The 20,801-nt window shown below is 33.3% G+C and overlaps 1 protein-coding gene across 1 annotated transcript; it reads right to left on the bottom strand.

Annotated features, from left to right (window-relative positions):
• Positions 1 to 1,159: 1,159 nt before the first annotated feature.
• LOC149786176 (uncharacterized) lies at positions 1,160 to 7,717 on the bottom strand. Its single transcript, XM_089975901.1, has 3 exons — positions 7,526 to 7,717; positions 5,990 to 6,164; positions 1,160 to 2,283 (listed from the first exon to the last, which is right to left on the bottom strand). Exons 1-3 carry the CDS (start codon positions 7,715 to 7,717, stop codon positions 2,168 to 2,170), a joined length of 483 nt encoding a protein of 160 aa, XP_089832027.1. The 3' UTR covers positions 1,160 to 2,167.
• Positions 7,718 to 20,801: the final 13,084 nt, after the last annotated feature.

The raw sequence follows: 20,801 nt of genomic DNA, 5'->3' as shown, positions 1-20,801 counted from the left end.
TTATTTGTGGGAATACAAAATGTTTAGATGTTTTATTTTATCTATTGTCAACAATATTAAATAAACAAAATAAAACAGGGAGTAACATCTGACAGATCAAAGACAAGACTAGCAGATTACAATGTAATTTATGGAGAAAAGTCAAAACACTAATTGAAAACTTCAAAATTCTAATAGAAAACTTGAAAAATCCTTAAAAATGGCTTGACAAAAATTCTCCCTGACTGTGTGAACCATGATCAAATTAGATAACTATATACATCTCTATTAGTACAACTCCATTGCCAATAAATGTCATGGTGTCTTAAATTTCATTTTTTTACATCATTAGGTCAAGATTTTGTTATTATCTGATGACCAAACCAGATTTCTATTTGCTTAGGTAGAATTTTTATATATTATATCTTGACCTTAGGACTTTTACACGCTATGCATACTGCACAGAGTACATTTTAATATGCACGACTTTTAACTAATTTTTGGGGGTTCTTGTGCACTATAGCTTTCCAAGTCTGTGTAATCAGAGGTCATTGTAGTCAATACTGTACACTTCATTTTACTGGGTTTGAAACACTACTGTAATGGCATGAAAATCTACTCAGCTCATCTACATAACAAAAATAAGCTAATGAAATTTCATTTCTGTATGCTGAGTGGTCTTGCCGCAATCTAAACAGCAAGCTGCTTGGGGTTGATAGCTGAATGGACGGAAGCAAATTAAGATGAATGAGTGGGAACATAAACACAAAGACAAGCAACCAAAAACATGCATAATACACAACTTAGGTATAATAGAGATATTAATTATTACATCTATTTACATACAAAAGTTATACACTTTTGCCAAGTGTCATATTGTTATAAAGACAACAATAGTTAGCAAAGAGTTTATAAATTAGTGAATCAAAAATATACCTGTAAACTCATCTATTTTCACTAACTTCTAACAACCGTTACTGTGAATGTTAAAGTAATATACACAAATTAGCCAAAATTGGCCAAAAGATCACAAGTGAAAGATGAATGATAAAAGTCATGCCATTCATTGCCAATGTAGGTGATATGTACATTACAGGTGTAAACGGGAATGTTACACAAAAAATGTTTTTAAAAAAACTCTAAATAGGAATGTTACAAAAAAGTTGTTTAATCCAAGCTGTAGATATAAAAAGGAATGTTACAGAAGATATGCTTAATAAAAGCTGCACTGCAACATTACATGACGCATAGGATGTCAATTCTCTTCTTGACTGCACTCACAAATATCTAACATTTTGAATGGCTTTCTTGATTTGCAATTTGGTATTCTTGACTTGCAATTTGGTTTTCTTGATCTGCAATTATACAGTTAAACATATTGCTTGAAAACCAATCATACTTTTGAATCAGCAGCCATAAAATGATCCCAACATGTGTAACAGGCAGCCAAATACAACAGCAGCAATTCAGATCTGATGTAGGATAATGCGGCAGCATCTGGGTACCTGCTATCCATGTGAAATCGGCAGCAGACTAAACAGTGTGTATTTTGATTTACCAGAGCATTATGCAATTGTAGCCTTGTTCTCTGTTTGAAGTTGGATGTAAGGTAAATACAACATATGTCAGATTAACAATAATGTCTGCAAGATCAGCTAATACCAGCATTTAATTTTTTCTATTTTTATCAAAAACCATAATTATCGTTTGAAAATAAAATTGTACTAATCATCAATTTTAATATTTTCCAATATAATCATTGCTATAAGAGATCATATCCATACTCTGAATAAATCCATTCTGCAAACTATTGGGGCATTTGAAATTTCCAGCATGAAAATGCCAACCAGTTCAGAGAATAACTTCCACCTGCATGGGTAGTCCCTGTAGGTAGCAAGACCAAGAACATAACACATGCATGCAACCAGTACACCCGTTACAGTGAAGCATGAATGAAATTCATCATCATTTTTCTCGCAGACTCTAAGAAATATTATGTAGCTTGACCAAGCCTAGCATTTCCAAATTATTATTTGAGAGTAGATTCTATAAGTGATGTTATTTAGGTATGCAATCTTTATTACTAAAATACCATCTTATATACATAATTACTGCATAACAACACAGTATCAGACTATTTTCTACCAACTAAGGATTGTACATTTGCTCTTGATAATCAGGTCTCTCCTCAAAACCTGCTCAGCACTTTCGAACCTCTGATGACAAACTCGCCTGTGATGACATTAGATGGGACTGTTTTCTTCTGTCCAGGTTGTTGACCACCTACAGACAAACCTATCCTACCTGTGGAGATAAGAAACAAATAATTCACGTATAAAGGTGATAACATTAAAACTTTTTATAGATGAAGTCAAGCACCATTTACCAAGCATTTGCTGATCTAAGGCTATAATATGATACCATGGGTGATGATCTAAGGCTATGATATGATGCAATGGGTGGTGATCTAAGGCTATAATATGACACAGTGGGTGATGATCCAAAGTATGATATGATACAGTGGGTGATGATCTAAGACTATGATACAATGCAATGGGTTATGATCTAAAGCTATGATAAAATGCAATGGGTTATGATCTAAGGCTATGATATAATGCAATGGGTGGTGATCTAAGGCTATGAAATGATGCAATGGGTAGTGATCCAAAGCTATAATATGATGCAATGGGTAGTGATCCACAGCTATGACATCATGTGATGGGTGATGATCTAAGGCTATATGATGTGATGGGTGATGATCAAAGGCTACGATACAATGCAATGGGTTATGATCTAATACTATGATACAATGCAATGGGTTATGATCTATGGCTATGATATGATGTGATGGGTGATGATCTAAGGCTATCATACAATGTAATGGGTTATGATCTAATACTATGATACAATGCAATGGGTTATGATCTATGGCTATGATATGATCTGATGGGTGATGATCTAAGTCTATGATACAATGCAATGGGTGATGATCTAAGGCTATGATATTGTTGTTGTTGTTGTTGTGGGGTTTAATGCCATTTTTCAGCACACAATAGGCTATACATGGCAGCCAGTATTAATGGTGGAGGAAGAACCAGGGAAAACCCCGGAAAGAACCACTGACCCATGAGAAGCTACTGGCAAGCTTTCTCACATACCCACATTCGCTGAATCCGAGACTCGAACCGGCACAGACAGAGGTGAGATGGCAGTGATCCGTAACAGACAGCGCTTTAGACCACTCGGGGCCCCCCTATGATATTGTAATATCTAACTCAACATACCAGAATACTAGGCACAATCAAGAACTAAAATCATGTTCCAATGATTATAATAATAATAATAATAATAATAATAATAATAATGCAAAAACATGAAACAAAGTCAGAAAAACATGATGCAGTTCTCTATATAGTGTAATTCTTTAATGGTATTGCAAATGGAGTTTTGCATGCACAAACATTTTCCACTTAATGTGCCAAGATTATTTGATGTTGAATGTTGAGATGTGAGATGAAGTTTGACCTAAAAGTCTGGCATATTTGATCACGTCATGTTTATCCATCGCTGAAAACATCTACCACATGTGCATTGTTTCTTCCATTCCTGAACATATGCCACCCACCCAGTGTTCTTTAGATTGCTGTCTGCATCTCATATAAATGTGTACTCTGTGTTTTATACTAAATGTGAGTATAACACCTTGCTCTGGTCCTCTTAATGTCATGCTGTTGTCATGAGTATTAATGAATTCATCAAGGAATTCATCTAAAGACATTGACAGTTCTACAAGCCCTGGAACATCAGCATTAAGTGGAAAGAAGTTTGCATGTTAGTGGTTATTGTGCCCTATTCATTTCCATGTTGGCCCATGCGTGTGCTGTGCTGGAAATTCTCATCAATAGTTTAGGAAGTGAATTAACTTACCTTTCTGAAATTTGGAATATCAGAGCCAGAAATATGAGTACAGTCCATAAATTAGTGACTTCAACCATCCAGTGGAGTTTGTTACCAAAACAACGGAGACGCAGGATAGTGACTGAATCAATGTGCCCAGCCGAAGAATCACATTTCTCTTGTCAGACTTTTGTTGAACAATAAGTTAGAACTAATGTAAATGTTCATTATTGTAATTTCTTGGCTATGTAGAACATATTTTACTTTAATGTGCACAATAGTATGCATTTGATAGATAGCCCGGCTATTTCTAACTGTATTATGACTCATTGCATCATTGGTACATTGCACTCTTGCTCGATTTGCATTGAAATTCACTTGTCCATTTTGTTCAGTTCTACGTAATCATAGGTATGAATATATAGATCAGATTACAAGTAAGAACACACGCCACAGACACAGAGAGGAAAACTTAATTCTGTCTAAATTTTGTGTTCAGAGTGATTTTCCCATACAGTCTGAACTGTTGACTTGGTTATCACCATGGCTAGCCCTGAGAAGGATAAACAATGACTGGCTAACTAAGGTCATGTGATGTGAATAGGAGTCTATAAATATGAGTGCAGACAGTGCACCAGCAGATAGCTGTCAGAGTGGCAAAGTATGAACATATAAGTAGAAAAGAATTTGGCCATAAATTCTAAATCCAATCAAAAAACATAAATTATATTTTTTTTTACATAACGAACATTAACTTTGATACTATAGAATCTCAAAATTGAATCAAACTGTTATATAAAATTTTAAGTAGATTTATTACATGATTGCTATAGAGTTTAAATGCTTTATAATTATCATATAATTCTTTATAAAGCCACTGTTATCTCCCACCACACTGCTCAAGTACACAAGTACTAAAATTATCTTTTTCATTGAGATACTATGTCAGAAAGTGCTACAGTCAATCTAATAAATTTAGCTGTTAATATGCACAGGAATTTTTGGTATTTAGACAAACCAGACTGCTCTATATTATCACACGTTGATAGTGTTGTGAGAAACACTGTGTTGATGTAAAGCCACTATGCAATATTGAAAGGCATGTTCTTTCTCACCTTTATTATTTATAAAAAGTATTTTTAAGTCCTGAACTCTGGTCTATTCGATATATAACACATGGGGTGTTACAATATAATGCAGTGGGTAATGATCCATGGCTATGATCTAATGCAGTGTGTGGTGATCCAAGGCTATGATATAATGTGATGGGTGGTGATTAAAAGCTATGATATAATGCAATCAATAGGCAATAATCTAGGGCTATGATATGATGTGATGGGTAATGATCTAAGGCTAATGATACAATGCAATCGGTTATGATCTAAGGCTAATGGTACAATGCAATCAGTTATGATCTAAGGCAATGCAATGGGTGGTGATCCAAGGCTATGACATGATGCAATGGGTGGTGATTAAAAGCTGATATAATGCAATAGGCAATAATCTAGGGATATGATGTGATGGGTAATGATCTAAGGCTATGATACAATGCAATGGGTTATGATCTATGGCTATGATACAATGCAATGGGTAATTATCTAAGGCTATGATACAATACAATGGGTAATGATCTAAGGCTATGATATGATGCAGTGGGTTATGATCTAAGGCTATGATGCAATGCAATGGGTGATGATCTAAGGCTATGATACAATGCAATGGGTGATGATCTAAGGCTATGATACAATGCAATGGGTTATGATCTAAGGCTATGATACAATGCAATAGGTGATGATCTAAGGCTATGATACAATGCAATGGGTGATGATCTAATGCTATGATACAATGCAGTGGGTGATGATCTAAGGCTATGTTACAATGCAATGGGTGATGATCTAAGGCTATGATACAATGCAATGGGTTATGATCTAAGGCTATGTTACAATGCAATGGGTGATGATCTAAGGCTATGATACAATACAATGGGTGATGATCTAAGGCTATGATACAATGGAAATGCAATAATTTTGAGTTGGATTAATAAGAGTACTGATATTTGTGTGAATTGTGGACTAGTACTGAAGACACATGTATGTAAATTTGAACTGTATACCTGGTTGAATTACAAATCCCTTGTCATCTGTCCAGACAGCCATAGTTTCTGGTTGAATGGTAAATTTAAACTGTAGTGAGGAGAATCTAGGGATAAAAAATCTGTCAAACGCAGCCAGTTGTCTTTGAGGCATCTGCTCTCGAGTGTCTGGCCACCAAATGTACACCTGTACCACCTGGTGAGAAGAAATAAAAATGCAGCCATCTGCTTACTCCCTCCATCAATAATTAATGTCTTAAATTTCCAATCTCTAACCTCTAAGTCATATAATGTATGCTAAGCAATATTTGTCCTTTTGGGAATACTCAATGAAAAATTGCCATGGCCATTATTCAATCAAATTACAGTAGCATACACAATATATTCTAAGTAAATCTGAGTTCAGATGTTATCATTTGCATTACCTGGAAATACCCAAATCGGCCTGGTTTTAAGATAAAAATTTGTCAGAAATCTGGAGTAAGAGAGAGAAATTATATAAGCTGGATGAAAACCTTGAAACTGAACTTACACCAAGTAACCTACAAGAATATGGTTTTTTGTAATGGTATGTGTACACTTTCCTTGGGATTTACCTAGTGTTTACATAATCAATAATACAAAGTTGCAATAGCCTGTTGACAACATATGGTAAATTTCTTGGTCACAAGGCACACATACTGAAATGTATTTGGTGCTTTATTGTTGTTATTGCTGTTGTTCCTTAAACCTATTAAAATGTTCTAAAATCAATTATTATCAATTAAATATGAAAATGTTGCAAGGCCAACTCTCTTTCTATCTCTTTTTGTTAGTTTGTCATTTCGCTTATTTTCATGCCCTGGTATGTGAATGGCTGAATGTTCAGTTTCTGTAGTGCTCTAACCATATTTCATGTTTAAATCATAAATGTGTCTTATATTATCACTTAAAAACAGCAAAGCAGCTCTCACCAACACAATATAGTGTTAATAAAAATTCATACTGTTTCATATTGTTAATGAGGAGAGTGACTACAAAGATAAAACTCTAACAAGAAAACATACATCATTGGAGCCTGAATCCATTATACAAATTATTATATCCCTAGCAGTATATATTATGATTTTTTTATTGTATGCTAGTCTGTCAATTAGTGAATTTTCCAAGAGAAATAATTCTTTACTAGAGTAAATTTTTTATTTTTTTTTTCACTCCAGTCAATAGACATTCATATAAATTGCATCTATGTGTGACTAATCCTCGTTGAAAGTACCTTCCCTGGGTCCAAAACATGGTTACTGGAATAACCATTTGTTTGAACAAAAGAGAAGAAAATCGGAGTTTTATATGTGAATAATGGATATATTTCCTCAAGTGGGTGAAAAACTCGAGTATTTTCATATTTCATTTTCAATGAAATTTGTTATTCACTCGATACAAGTAATATTCTCTATATAATTCAATACAATATCAATATTTTAGTCATCTCCAAAGTGAAGATACTAATATGTTTTGATAGGTACCTGATGTGATCAACTTCAATCAAACAATTAAAAATCAATCAATTTCACAGACCTCCTCCCCATCAATTCCTGCTAAATTGGTAAGTTCTCCATTCACTACTAGGGATTCTCCAGCCTGTATAGAACCCACAAAGCTGATGGAATCATAGTGGAATTCTGTGTAGGACAGTCCATAGAAAAAAGGATAGAGTGGGTCTCCTTTGAAGTACCTATATGTTCGGCCTGTCATGGAGTAATCAGTCATGTTGGGAATCTAATACAAATTTTAGGACAAAATAAAGTTAATGAAATGTTCTCAACTGATAGATTATTAATATTAAATGATGATGATGATCGTTATTATTATTATTATTATTATTATTATTATTATTAAATACAATTATATCTTTGAGTACATGGTCAGTTGGTCATTAGGATAAAAAAATATCCTAACTTAGTGCAAGTCTGATATTGTGATGGGTTCTTTTGTGTTTCTTCCTAATCTCGCTACAGACCCTAAATGAAAGGCCACATGATAACTGATTTTTTTTTTGATTAAATACCAAAAAAACATAACTTTCCCCCAAACCATGAGAATTCAAACCCATAAAAAACCATAAATTCACATTAATAAATATATAAGTATATATTACTGCTGTGCTCTGACATCTTAAATAAAGCCACTGTGAGATTAAAATTAAAAAGGCCATACAAATACATGTATGTACAAACACTCACATGATCACAACCATACTGACATCAAAAACATACACAACGTTTCTATCCTTGAAAATGATTGGATGGCAAAATATAGGCTTAATAAGATGCTGTCTTTGCTGCTGTCAATAGCTCAATAAGGGGTTTGATGGTAAAGAAAGTGTCATTTGAGTTCATCACTACACTCACTAGAGACTGGATGAATGATGTTGAAACTTCTCTGCTGGATTCTCTGAATCATGGTCAGAACAGAGTTGTTTTGCATGAACATAATTTTTGCAATGTGAAAACTATCTGATGCAGTCTGATCACAGATATGCTTGTCTTTACAGAAAAATGAATAGACATCACATAATCCAAGTGTTTAATTCAGCATGTCAAATATATTACATACAGGTGGTACTCCTATTTCAACAGATATGTTACACACATGAATGATATATGTTGATATTTTGTTTTGCAGGATGTGCAAAGAATGAAATTCCTCCTCTTACTGGTGTGCTTCATAAAGTAAAACTCCATGATAGCAAACAGCTAATTGCTTCTTGAATCGCCTTCAAAACTGAATCACATTTGAACACTATTCTGTCTTCTGAAATAATCATGCTTTGTACTTTATATGGAGTAAAATCTGACTTCAATGAAATGTTGCCACTGTTCACAAGCTTGTCAATAATATTTAATAAAAATGGCTTAAAAATTCTTATTTAAGGCAATGACATGTAACAACTTGTGTTCTTCAACACACACCTAGCATCTCTTTGATTTACCTATACTGACTTGTTTCACTTTGTGAACTTTACCTATGCAAATTAGCAAAATGGGCTCAACCACACAAGTCTTCAAAGTACTTAATAAATCACACTAGCTATTGTCAGCCAATTAAGTAATACATGAAATGTTGTTTCATACCAGACCTCTTTGCCTTTTAATTGCTGCTATTTAAACTGTCCCAATGATAGTTTTACTTCAGCTCCAATCATGACTGCTGTTTATGACTGCTGTTTATATATGCTATCGGTACTTACTGAAGTTTATACATGCTATCGGTACTTACTGAAGTTTATATATGCTATCGGTACTTACTGAAGTGGTGGCTTTTTTCTTTTACTGAAGATTAATGACAATCATGTGTTTAGCATGACAAGTGTTATGGCAATCATGTTTTTAGCATGACAAGTGTTATGACAATCATGTTTTTAGCATGACAAGTGTTATGACAATCATGTTTTTAGCATAACAAGTGTTATGGCAGGTAAGTAATTCATAACGTGGAGTTTCACTCATACAACACACATTCTACAGTTCAGAAAATAAGTATGTATTAAAACACGATATGAACGTTAGAACATCTTGAAATAAGAGGGGGTATTATAAATACTGACCTAATTATTATGGCAGTCATGTGATAAACATACTTTCTTTAATGGCATGTGAAACTCAGTTCCAATTTACAATTAAACAATTTTGAAATTTAAATCATATAAAAATTATACAAAAACTGTTGAGAAGCCAATTATAGAATTAAGACCCCATTTATCTAAATTATTTGCTATTTGATTTGCCGATCACTATTTCCTAGCTGGAATGGAATGATAACTAATTATCATATATACACAGGTATGATGTATAGAAAAATCTTACTTGAGTGCTTAATTCCATCTAAAATTTTGAAACTCTCAAAAATATTTCATTCTTATTTGAGTCTTTGCGAGCTAAGACTGCAAATATTCAATGAGTGCTATATATATATATATATATATATATATATATATATATATATATATATATATATATATATATATATATATATATATATATATATATATATATATATATATAGATATAATAAGACTGCAATTATTTAATAAGTACTATACATGTCATAGGAATGCAATTATTCAATGAGTGCTATACATGTCAGAGGACTGCGATTATTCAATGTGTGCTATACATGTCACAGGACTGTAGTTATTCAATGAGTGCTATACATGTATTATAAGACAGCAATTATTCAATTAGTGCTATAAATGTCATAGGAATGCAATTATTCAATGTAATGGTGGAGGAAGAACCCGGGAAAACACCAGAAAGAACCACTGACCCACAAAAAGCTACTTGCAAGCTTTCTCATGTACCCACATTGGCTGAATCCGAGACTCGAACCCATGCAGACAGAGGTGAGATGGCAGTGATCCATAGCGGAGAGTGCTTTAAACTACTCGGCCACTCGGGGCCTCCCAGGTTATTCAATGAGTGCTATACATGTGTTATAAGACAGCAATTATTCAATTAGTGGTATATATGTCATAGGACTGCAATTATTCAATGAGTACTGTAAATGTCATAGGACTGCAAATATTCATTGAGTATTGTAAATGTCATAGGACTGCAATTATTCAGTGAGTGCTATAAATATCACAGGACTGCAATTATGAAATGAGTACTGTAAATGTCATAGGACTGCAATTATTTAGTGAGTGCTATAAATATCACAGGACTGCAAATATTCAATGAGTACTGTAAATGTCATAGGACTGCAATTATTTAATGAGTGTTGTAAATATCACAGGACTGCAATTATTCAATAAGTCCTGTAAATATCATAGAACTGAAATTATTCAGTGAGTGCTATAAATGGCATTGGACTGAAATTATTCAGTAAGTGCAATAAATATCATAGGACATTTATTATGCTGGTTGTGTTGTCATCATTACTGCTAGAGGAATAAATACATCTACACTGATCTGAAAATGACATGTTTTGATAGAATTCCTGGAATACCTGATGGTAATAACCGGCAATTGTCTCATCATGTAAATTATATTTCAAAGAAAATAAACACTTATCTTTGGCTCCTTCATTCTATTATATTACAGAGTAACATTTTACAAAAGTTACATTCAACCACATCTTGACTACTGTAATATAATTTGGGGGAACAGAACTGCTAGAAATATGAGAAAAATTTCCAGACTCCAGGAAAGGGCATGTAAAAAACTTGCAAATATTCAAAGTGTTACCAATACATGAACAAATATATTTTTGAAAAAGGCCAAAATAATGTACAAGGGTTTTACAAATCTGTCCCTACTTACCTAAACACCATTTTCCAGGAAAGAGATCTACTGGCACCCCAAATCTAAGGTCATTAAAAGAGCAAAATTTCAAAATACTGAAGCCAAAAAAGAAGCTATTCAAAAAGGGTTTTCAATTTTCAAAAGTAAAAATAACTTGCTGGAAAACTCCAGACATAAAATTTGACCCTTGATCAGAATGGACAGATTGAGAAGGCCAAACTGAGTGAAAAACGTTATCAAAGCTTTTACAATTGTTTTAGTTTTAATATTCCTCAGAGGAATTGCCTCTGGGAATCTTGTTGATGCACACATTATAGTCAACAAGTATTGGTTATCTGACTTGGTCTTAGGTAAGGGACCAACACAATCTACTATAATTCTGCTAAATGGTTTGTCAAATGCAGGAACAGGTTACAGATGAGCCTTAGGTATCTTCTGAATGGGTTCTCCTACCATTTGACAAGTATGACAAGATCTACTATATTTACAAACATCACCTTTAATTTCTGGCCAATAGAAGTTATTCAAGATCTTGTGATAAGTCTTATTAATCCCTAAATGACCAGCCAAATGAGTTTCATGGTCGAGACTAAGTATTTCCTGTCTGTATGACTTTGGAACTACAATTTGATAGTTCACTGACCACTCATCACCAGCTGGTATCTCGGCACGTCTCCATTTTCTCATAAGAATCCCATTTTTAATGAAATAACAAACAGGTACTTATGTGGCTTCAGTTTCACTAATTGCCCTTTGAAACAAACAGGTGGTCTCAGGATCTTTTTCTTGTTCAATGACAAGTGATTGTTGTTTGTCACCCTGATTAGAATAAAGAGGATGAGTAGTTAAAAGAGGATCCCTGTGATCAATACCCTTTGACTGATCTAAACAAGGAGTGAAAATTACCTCATCAAAAGTCTGACCAATACATGTGTCAGCTAAAGGAATACTTTTCTTATCAACATCACTGTCAAGATCTTTCTTTGCCATAGTTCTAGCAACTGCACAAGCTGAGTATAATTCAGGGAATTCTTTTTCAATAGGATCGACTTCTTTCTGATCCAAGCAAGGCTTGTCAGTTACAAGTGGATTAACCACAACCTTATCTCCAGCTAGGTCATTGCCTAGTAATAAATGAATTGCCATCCATGGGTAAAGAAGGCACTGTTCCGACTGTCATGGGTCCTGAGACTAAGTCTGATGATAAATTTTCACAATGGAGAGGAACATTAACAAAGCCACACTCTACTCCCTGAATAAGAACACTCTCATTAGAAGAAGACTTCTCAGAAAAAGACAAAGTACCTGATAATAAAAGACTCTAAGAAGCTCCTGTGTCCCTTAAAATTTTAATAGGGATGGGAATGGCTGAATCATCCAAGAGTGATATAGAACCCTTCCACATAAATGGTTAAGAATTCTCCATAATAAAATCAGACTGGGACTTATTAGACCCAACAAATGTATTGCTTACAATACATGACTGTGACCTTGACCTCTTAGAAATAAGAGCATTAGGAATAGGTCTGTCTTGATTCTGTTGCTTATTTTTCAATTTGTAGCAATCAGAAATAATGTGTCCTTTCTTCTTACAATAAGTACACATAGGAAGAAATAAGGATTTCTGATCATTGTTATCAGAAACTTGATTTACAAAAATTGTACCAGATTAAAATTTAGAAGGGCTAGTATTTGGCTGAAATTTTTCTTTACCAGAAGACTGCTGAGTGGAAGACTTGCTTACAAAAGAAACTTTATGAGCTAAGGAATACTCATCAGCAGCACAAGCAGGATTTTCCAAGGTTTCAACCTTATGCTCATTAAGATAAGTCTAAATGTAACTCACTATGGACACATTTATTGAACTCTTCAAGTTATACAAGTTGTCTTTGATTTTTGTAATCTTGATCAACTTTCTTGGTTAAGCACCACCTATCACATAGCTGCTCTTTTTCTCTTGCAAATTTGACACGAGTTTGTCAAGTTTCTTTTTCATAGTTCCTGAATTTTTGCTGATAAGAATCTGGGACTAACTCATAACCCATTAAGATGCATTTCTTAACCAGATCATAGTCAGCACTCTGATGTACTGAAAGCGATGCATAAATATCTCAGGCTTTGCCAAAAAGTGCACTCTGTAATAATTGAGTCCAATGTTCCCTTGGCCATTTCGAATTTTCAGCAATTTTTTCAAAATGAGGAAAATATTTGTCTAATTTATTTTCTCTAAAAAGGGGCACTAACCTAATATTCTTTGTAACATCAAAATTTGAATTTTATGTAAAGTGGGAGTGTGCTTTTCACTTGCCATCTCTAATTCTCTTAATCTAAATTGATATTCCCTTTCTTCCTTCTCTCTTTCTCTCTGCAATTCTAGTTGCATTTGCATTTGTTCCTCTTCTTTCTGTAACTGCATTTATTTCTCTATCTCCTCTTTCTCCAATAGCATTTGTTTTTCTTCTTTCTGTAACTGCATTTGTTTCTCTCTCTCCCCTTTCTTCAACAGCATTTTCCTCTCTCTTTCCTCCTTATTTAATTGCATTTGCATTTGTTTCTCCTCTTTCTCCAGTTGCATTTTTTTTCCTCTTTATCTTTCTAAAATTCAAGCTTTCTTAACTCTAATTCCATCTTGTATCTTAATTTTAATTCCTTTACTGTTATGTTAGAGTCTGATACAGACTTACTGAACAAAACCAAAGCACTTTTATCCAAAAAAAATTTTTTCCACCAAATACTGGATCAAAACGTTTTTTATTTCTTGCTTTGTTAAAGAAGCATTAGCCTCAGAAAGATCATATTTTCTGGCAAGCTGAATTAATTCATCTTTTTTCAAGAAGTCTAACTGTCCCTGGGTAGGAATTGAAATAATGATCTCCACTTTTGATGGCACTGTAAAAAGCTTCCTGATTTCACTAAAGATTTCTAAAATGTGAAATAATATTTTGGATTTTAAATTTCTGAAACTAGAGGCATTTAAATTTCAAAAGCAAAGTTTTCTGAAATATTTTAGCAAAATTTGTATCCCAAGGATGAGCGCCCAATTTTCTGTTATGAGGATATGCTCCTAATATAAGAAACAGAAAAGAGTGAAGACGACAAGCTTTGTAAAATTTAACAAATAATTTATTTCCCTACAACAGAAAGTGAAAAATGAGAAGGAAAAAAAATTATGGTATTGCAAATTAAATCACAAAAAAATCCAAGAATTAAAAACACAAGGCCTAGTAATAAAAAGTCCTGAATGAAACTCAGTTCAAGTCCCGAAAAGATCTGAAATTGAAGGTGATGATGTCTGTAATAATTTACGAAGTACTAATGTGTCAACAGTCTCTTGTTGAATCACAGAAAATATTATTCCACTTATGACTTCAGTATAAATTCCAGTGAATGTCTTTGTCCAAGAATTTTGTCAGAACACTTGTATTTCCAGGGAAGAAAACAAAACCTGAATTCAATAATCTGAATAAAATAAAATTCAGCCCAAACTGGTCCCAACATAATACAACTTCATGTGTCAAGTGTTTTAAGCCCAATAAAATGTATCAAAATATCAGTTATACAACTAAGATGCAAAACAGATTCCTGGATGAGGTTCAAAAGTTCATTCTTCTGGAAAAAAATAGAAGTTTGTTACCAATTTGCACACAATAAATATCATGTAGTCCTGATATGACCTTGACTCAACTTAATGATTCTTACTCTGAGAAAGATTAAATGAATATTTAAAAAAGTTGTTTATCAAAACTGTCACTGATTTTGGAACAATTCAGCAAATAGATACAATGTTTCATTACCCATAGTACACTACTCCCTCGATAACTCGCGTACATCGGGGTCCAGAAACATCGACCGCACTATAAGTGAGGCGCGAGTTATCGAGGGACCTATAACATAAGCCCAAAACCAATAAAGTGATTGACGACATAACGGAGAAATAAGGCGGGTGGGTAGGCAGATTATACTGTTGAATACTCACTTTATAATCGTTCTGAGATTAACTGTTAATAAATATCTCTTCATAACGGTGAACTTTATTATTTCCTCATAGGACAACATTAATTTCAGGATGAATTACAGTATATTGAGGCGATCATCGAAAACATTATTCCACGTGGTTTCCGTTCGCTTAACATGTGTACCACTTCACACATTGTGTACTACGTCACTAATTTTTATGCTGAATTGGATACATTCTAGTTTTATTGTTTGATCCAAATTAGACGTTTTTTATATACAAAAGATCGACTCTTTTCGAGAAACAGTGTCGATCGAACGATAGATAGATAGATAGATTTGAATGTGATAGAAGTAAAATGAAAACAAAAAAAAAACACAAGGGTTAATCAGTACTAACATATTTAATTGGTCTACAAATTTAAAACAATGTAAATTAGAACAAGTTAATACTTGCCGTTTGTACCAAGCTTGACAAATATCAATTCACTTTTTGAAAAAATCAGTTATTTTTTTTGTGTGTGTTACTCCTTGGTTTCTCTGCCGCCGAGCAAAATCCCTCAGATTTCTCAACTGCATAAGCCTTACGTAGTCAACATTTTGGGTATCCAGCCACCTTATGGCAATATGAAAATATTTGATTACTTCCTTTGCAGAGGGGTGGGGGTGCAACATCTGTGTCTGCATCACTTTCAACACTTGTGTTACTCCAGTTAGAATCGTCTTCTGCTGCAAATTTGTTCGCTATAGAAATAATTATAGTTTCATCTGACATGTATTCGGCTGTGGGGCAATCATTGTCAGCACAAATTCACTCCTCCATATCATCAAGAGAAACGCCCATCTCAGGACCATGAGTATGTACGAATTTCTCCCAAACAGCCTTGGCATTAATGACATCAGTTTCACTGAAACATTCGAAGTCACTATCATCGTCATTGTCTCTGTTACTGTTTTGCTTTATGTCAAAGGCAGCTCCAAGACCCTTAATCCAGCACCTGAGGTCTCTTGTAGTCGATTTTTTTTAATGCAACAAACACTCCCCCAAGTTGTTGATCAAAACAAAGCTGGCATGTACATGTAATTAGGTTCTTACAGAAGTACTCACAGGTTTCGATGTGACGGTCAATTGACTTTTTTCATGTTTTCAATGAACAGAATATGTTGTGATTATAATGTTTACACTGAAACGGAATTAAAGGATTAGAACGTGACTTTCACACAGGAAGACGTTTAATTGGTGTTTATTTCATTCTCTGCTGCCACCTGTTAGCATTTACCAGAAGTTTTCATTGATCGCTATTTCACCAGACTGTTTATTTACAGTATACTGACAACTATTTATCATAAAAACTTACATAAGAGGTCTCGCTAGGTTTTAAAACTGGGTCTTTCTGCCTCTGAATTCAATCACTAAATATCAGTACATTTTCTCACTCGGCCGCCAGTCAAAGCCTTTGAACTAGCCGCCTAGCTGTTGCATCATGTTCTTTTTTCTTTTTTAATGTACTCTTATAAAATGGCAACAGTACATCAAAGAGTCTTTCAGTCACTGAATTCTGTCATTGTAAGTATCAGCACAGTTAACTGATCAACACATTTTCCCACAAAGCAGGTGGCTGAAACAGGACCGGCAAATCTTTGAATTTTCCCGCGCACCTATTACATGCGTACGGATGGACTCCCGTCTCAGTGATTTTCTGCGTCCCAGATCAAACATTGGCGTCCAAATACGGGTAATTAAGCGTTTTCGAGATCTCTGAAATTAATTCTTCTTTAGAACTTGCAAATTTCAAAATATGGATTATATTTTTACGGGCGTTAATCACCATTTTCGATGATAAAACGAGCAATGTATCAAGGTTTAATTTATCAATTCTTATCGTAATTTTTTCATGTTCAGCATATTTTAAAGATATTTTAAATACATTTTCTCTGGAAAAAATTGGGAGCCAAGACGGACACCGCGTTATAAGCGGGATCGCGAATTATCCGGGTGCGAGTTATCGAGGGAGCGGTGTATATAACAAAAAAAATATTAAAAACAAATTAAATTAAATTAAATATTCATAATATGTATCATATGTATATTTGACTAATATGCAAAACAGAGCTTTTATTTTATGAAATCTTTTTTTTTATAAGGGTAGGTAGGTGTTATGTAAATTTATTTATATTGTATGCTTCACCTTTTCCATGACTGAGGATAGTTTTTTTGTGTATCTGAATTGTCAAGTTTGTACATTATAAGCAAGTTGTTTACTGACATCTGAGTTCAAAGTCTTCTTTTTAAAATTAGAATGTTCCGGAAGTGCATTTGCAACTGACATCATGCACATTATATTGTCTTAGGTCAAATCAAATTATTATATACAGGATAAGGTAAGTAAAATTATTCATTCTGTTTCAAGTTCATTTTATGGAATCAGTTACTGTTGCATTCAGATATAAATTGAGAGGAATCATTTATTTAAATTATCGACTGGAATTACAAATTGCTCATTGACTTTGAGGACTAAAACATTATTTGGGATAATTGTGAATTCATTCAAAGACATTCTGGATTATATCATCATGATACATCAAGACTATTGGTGCCTTTGTTTGTCATCACATTATGTTGAGCACTGTATAATAAATCAACTGTAGGTCACTGTGACATCCATTCCATGCATTAATGAATTTGATTAAGTTATTCTATCAGGTTGGTTTCTCGTGCACTGTTACTTATTGGGTTATGAACTTATGTGTGTATGACATCATCTTTCCAAAAATAGGTAACTGTGATCATTATTTCACACTACATTAGTTTCACTTAGTTTTTTTAAATCAGTGTCTTCTGCACTATTGTATGTATGTATGTATGTATGTATGTATGTATGTATGTATGTATGTATGTATGTATGTATGTATGTATGTATGTATGTATGCATGTATGTATGTATGTATGTATGTATGTATGTATGTATGTATGTATGTATGTATGTATGTATGTATGTATGTATGTATGTATGTATGTATGTGTGTATGTATGTATGTGTGTATGTATGTATGTATGTATTCATTTCTTCCTCACTAAAATTGTCTTCATGGTATCCATATCAAATGTGTCACCTTATAGATAAGGTTGTCATATACTGAAGTATTTTGTACATAAATTTTATTATTGAATATCATAGTATGATCCATGCCTTATAAAGGGTTCACCTTGCATTGAGATGTCTTATAGTGAGGGAGTATTGTACTGTACAGTGAGTTACACTAGGGTACATCGTACATAGTATTAATATTACCTGATTTAAGGTATCCGTGACTACCTACCTTATAATGGGTTTGCTTTATACTGAGGTACTTTTAGTGAATGAGTACTGTACTGTACAATGAGTTATCTAGAATATATTATACACAGTATTACTATTACCTGATATAGTGGGATTTATACCTTTACCTGCCTTATTACAGTTCATGTCATGCTGAGGTATCTTATATCGATGGAGTATTTTCTCAGAGGAAATGAGCTAGGTTGGTATTTTTTAGGTCAGTGTAACAGTTTTAATTGATGTTCATGATTTACATTACATGCACCTTGAAACTACACTGTCATAAAAAAATGACTGAGTTCAAAATTTTTGCAATCTATATTCAGAGCCTCTCTTTAGCATAAATGATCTCTGAACTTGCTGATGCATTTGGATTGCATGTAATATCCAATATGCAATGAAAATATTGTATGCTAGATGATTTTTAACAATATTCATATTATTTATTTGTGTGTATCAGTTGCAAACTAGAACAAAATCATACACTGCCAGAAGAAAAAGTAGAGTAACTCCTGAGACAAGTGGCTTTCTAACACAAATAATTTCCTGCAATACACTCAAGCCTCATTTTTGAGCATGTTTATTTGACAGTAACTTTTATACGTTACCACAAATGGGAATGATTTTATTTAAAGGTCATTCAAAATTTGATTCTTGTATCAAACAAGCAGGAGTTAACTACAAATTAAATACAACCAGTGATGTATGTTTGACCAATGATGGGAATTTTGGCAGATGTTGTGATATAATAAAACTATACCTTTGATTTTTTTAATATTGTGATTGGGGCCCATTTACTTTAGGATTATGGTGTATATTTTGTCTCTGAGGACCCTTGAAATATCCCAGAAGAGTGCTGTGGTTTTTGTTTTGTCTGATGGAAATTAATATTCCCAGCTTTGATTGAATGCACTATTACTTTGTTCAGTAACCTTTGCCTTCATTTAGTATGGATTGTTTTAATACATTTTGCATTTCTGGATTGTTGAAGTACATAGTGTTACAAGTCAATGCTCTTACAATAAGTAACAGAAAAGAATGAAAGACAACAAGCTTTGTACAGTTTAACAAATGATTTATTTCCTTAGAATACAAAGTGAAAATGAGAAAAAAGAACTTATAATATGGTATTGCAAATTAAATCCCCAAATAATCCAAGAAATACAGACACAAGTCCTAGTAATATTAATTTCTGAATATAATTCACTAAAAGTCCCGAATAAATAGAAAAACTGATGGTGATGACATGTCTGTTATAGCTCCTTGTCTGTTGATGTGCCTGCAGTCTTTTGTGGAATCACATAAATATAATTACAGGTTTGAATACACTATAAATTTCAGTGAATGTCTCTATCCAATAATTTTATCAGAGCACTTTTGTATTTCCAGAGAAAATAATCACTTGATTTCAATCATTTGAACAAAAAAGATTCCAGCCCAAAACTACTGGTCACAACATATAATATACAACTTGAAATTGATAGATGTTAAAGCACTAATGATAAAATCCTTTCAGTTACAATATTCATATATAGTTCTCTACTTGACCTCAGGTCACAATTAGCATTATCTAAAAAATCATTACCTAATGGAACATAACCTTCTAGAATGATCCTGATGTTTACAAAACAATAGCCTCAGTTATATATAATTCACTTAGGAAATTCCAAATAAACATATTTACTTCTATTAATATTAATACTTATTTTAAACCCATACATATAGAAACTAATTTAGCTATGTATTAGTTGTTTACAATGAATAAAATAAAAATAAATCAACTTGGGTCAAGCAGAAATAAACAAAATTTTGGACAAGGTCAAGTCCAAAAGACAATGTTTCATTATAATAGCATGTAATAAATAAAATTAGAATATAACTAACTAACAAACAATTAAATAAAATATACATAACAACAGTAAGAATTCCATTCCAAAATATGTTCTCAAACTTTGTCATTACTTTAGGGGACATTGAATTTTAACATTAGTTCACTGATGGATTATAATTTGATAATACTTAGATTTAATTATCTGCCTTTTGTTCATTCAGAAGGTGCATGGTGAGGACCCCTGCATGTTTTTAGATTTAATTACCTGCCTCTTGTTCATTCAGGAGTTGTATGGTGAGGACTTCTACATGTACTTAGATTTAATTACCAGCCTCTTGTTCATTCAGGATGTGTATGGTGGGGACCACTACATGTACTTAGATTAAATTACCTGCCTCTTGTTCATTCAGGAGGTGTATGGTGAGGACCCCTACATGACAGTGTGA

Source organism: Sinohyriopsis cumingii, chromosome 12, assembly GCF_028554795.1.
Source record: "Sinohyriopsis cumingii isolate HCF-2022 chromosome 12, ASM2855479v2, whole genome shotgun sequence".
NCBI lineage: Eukaryota > Metazoa > Mollusca > Bivalvia > Unionida > Unionidae > Sinohyriopsis > Sinohyriopsis cumingii.
Note: the sequence above shows the minus strand (reverse complement) of the source record. Positions and strands in the feature narration are given on the sequence as shown.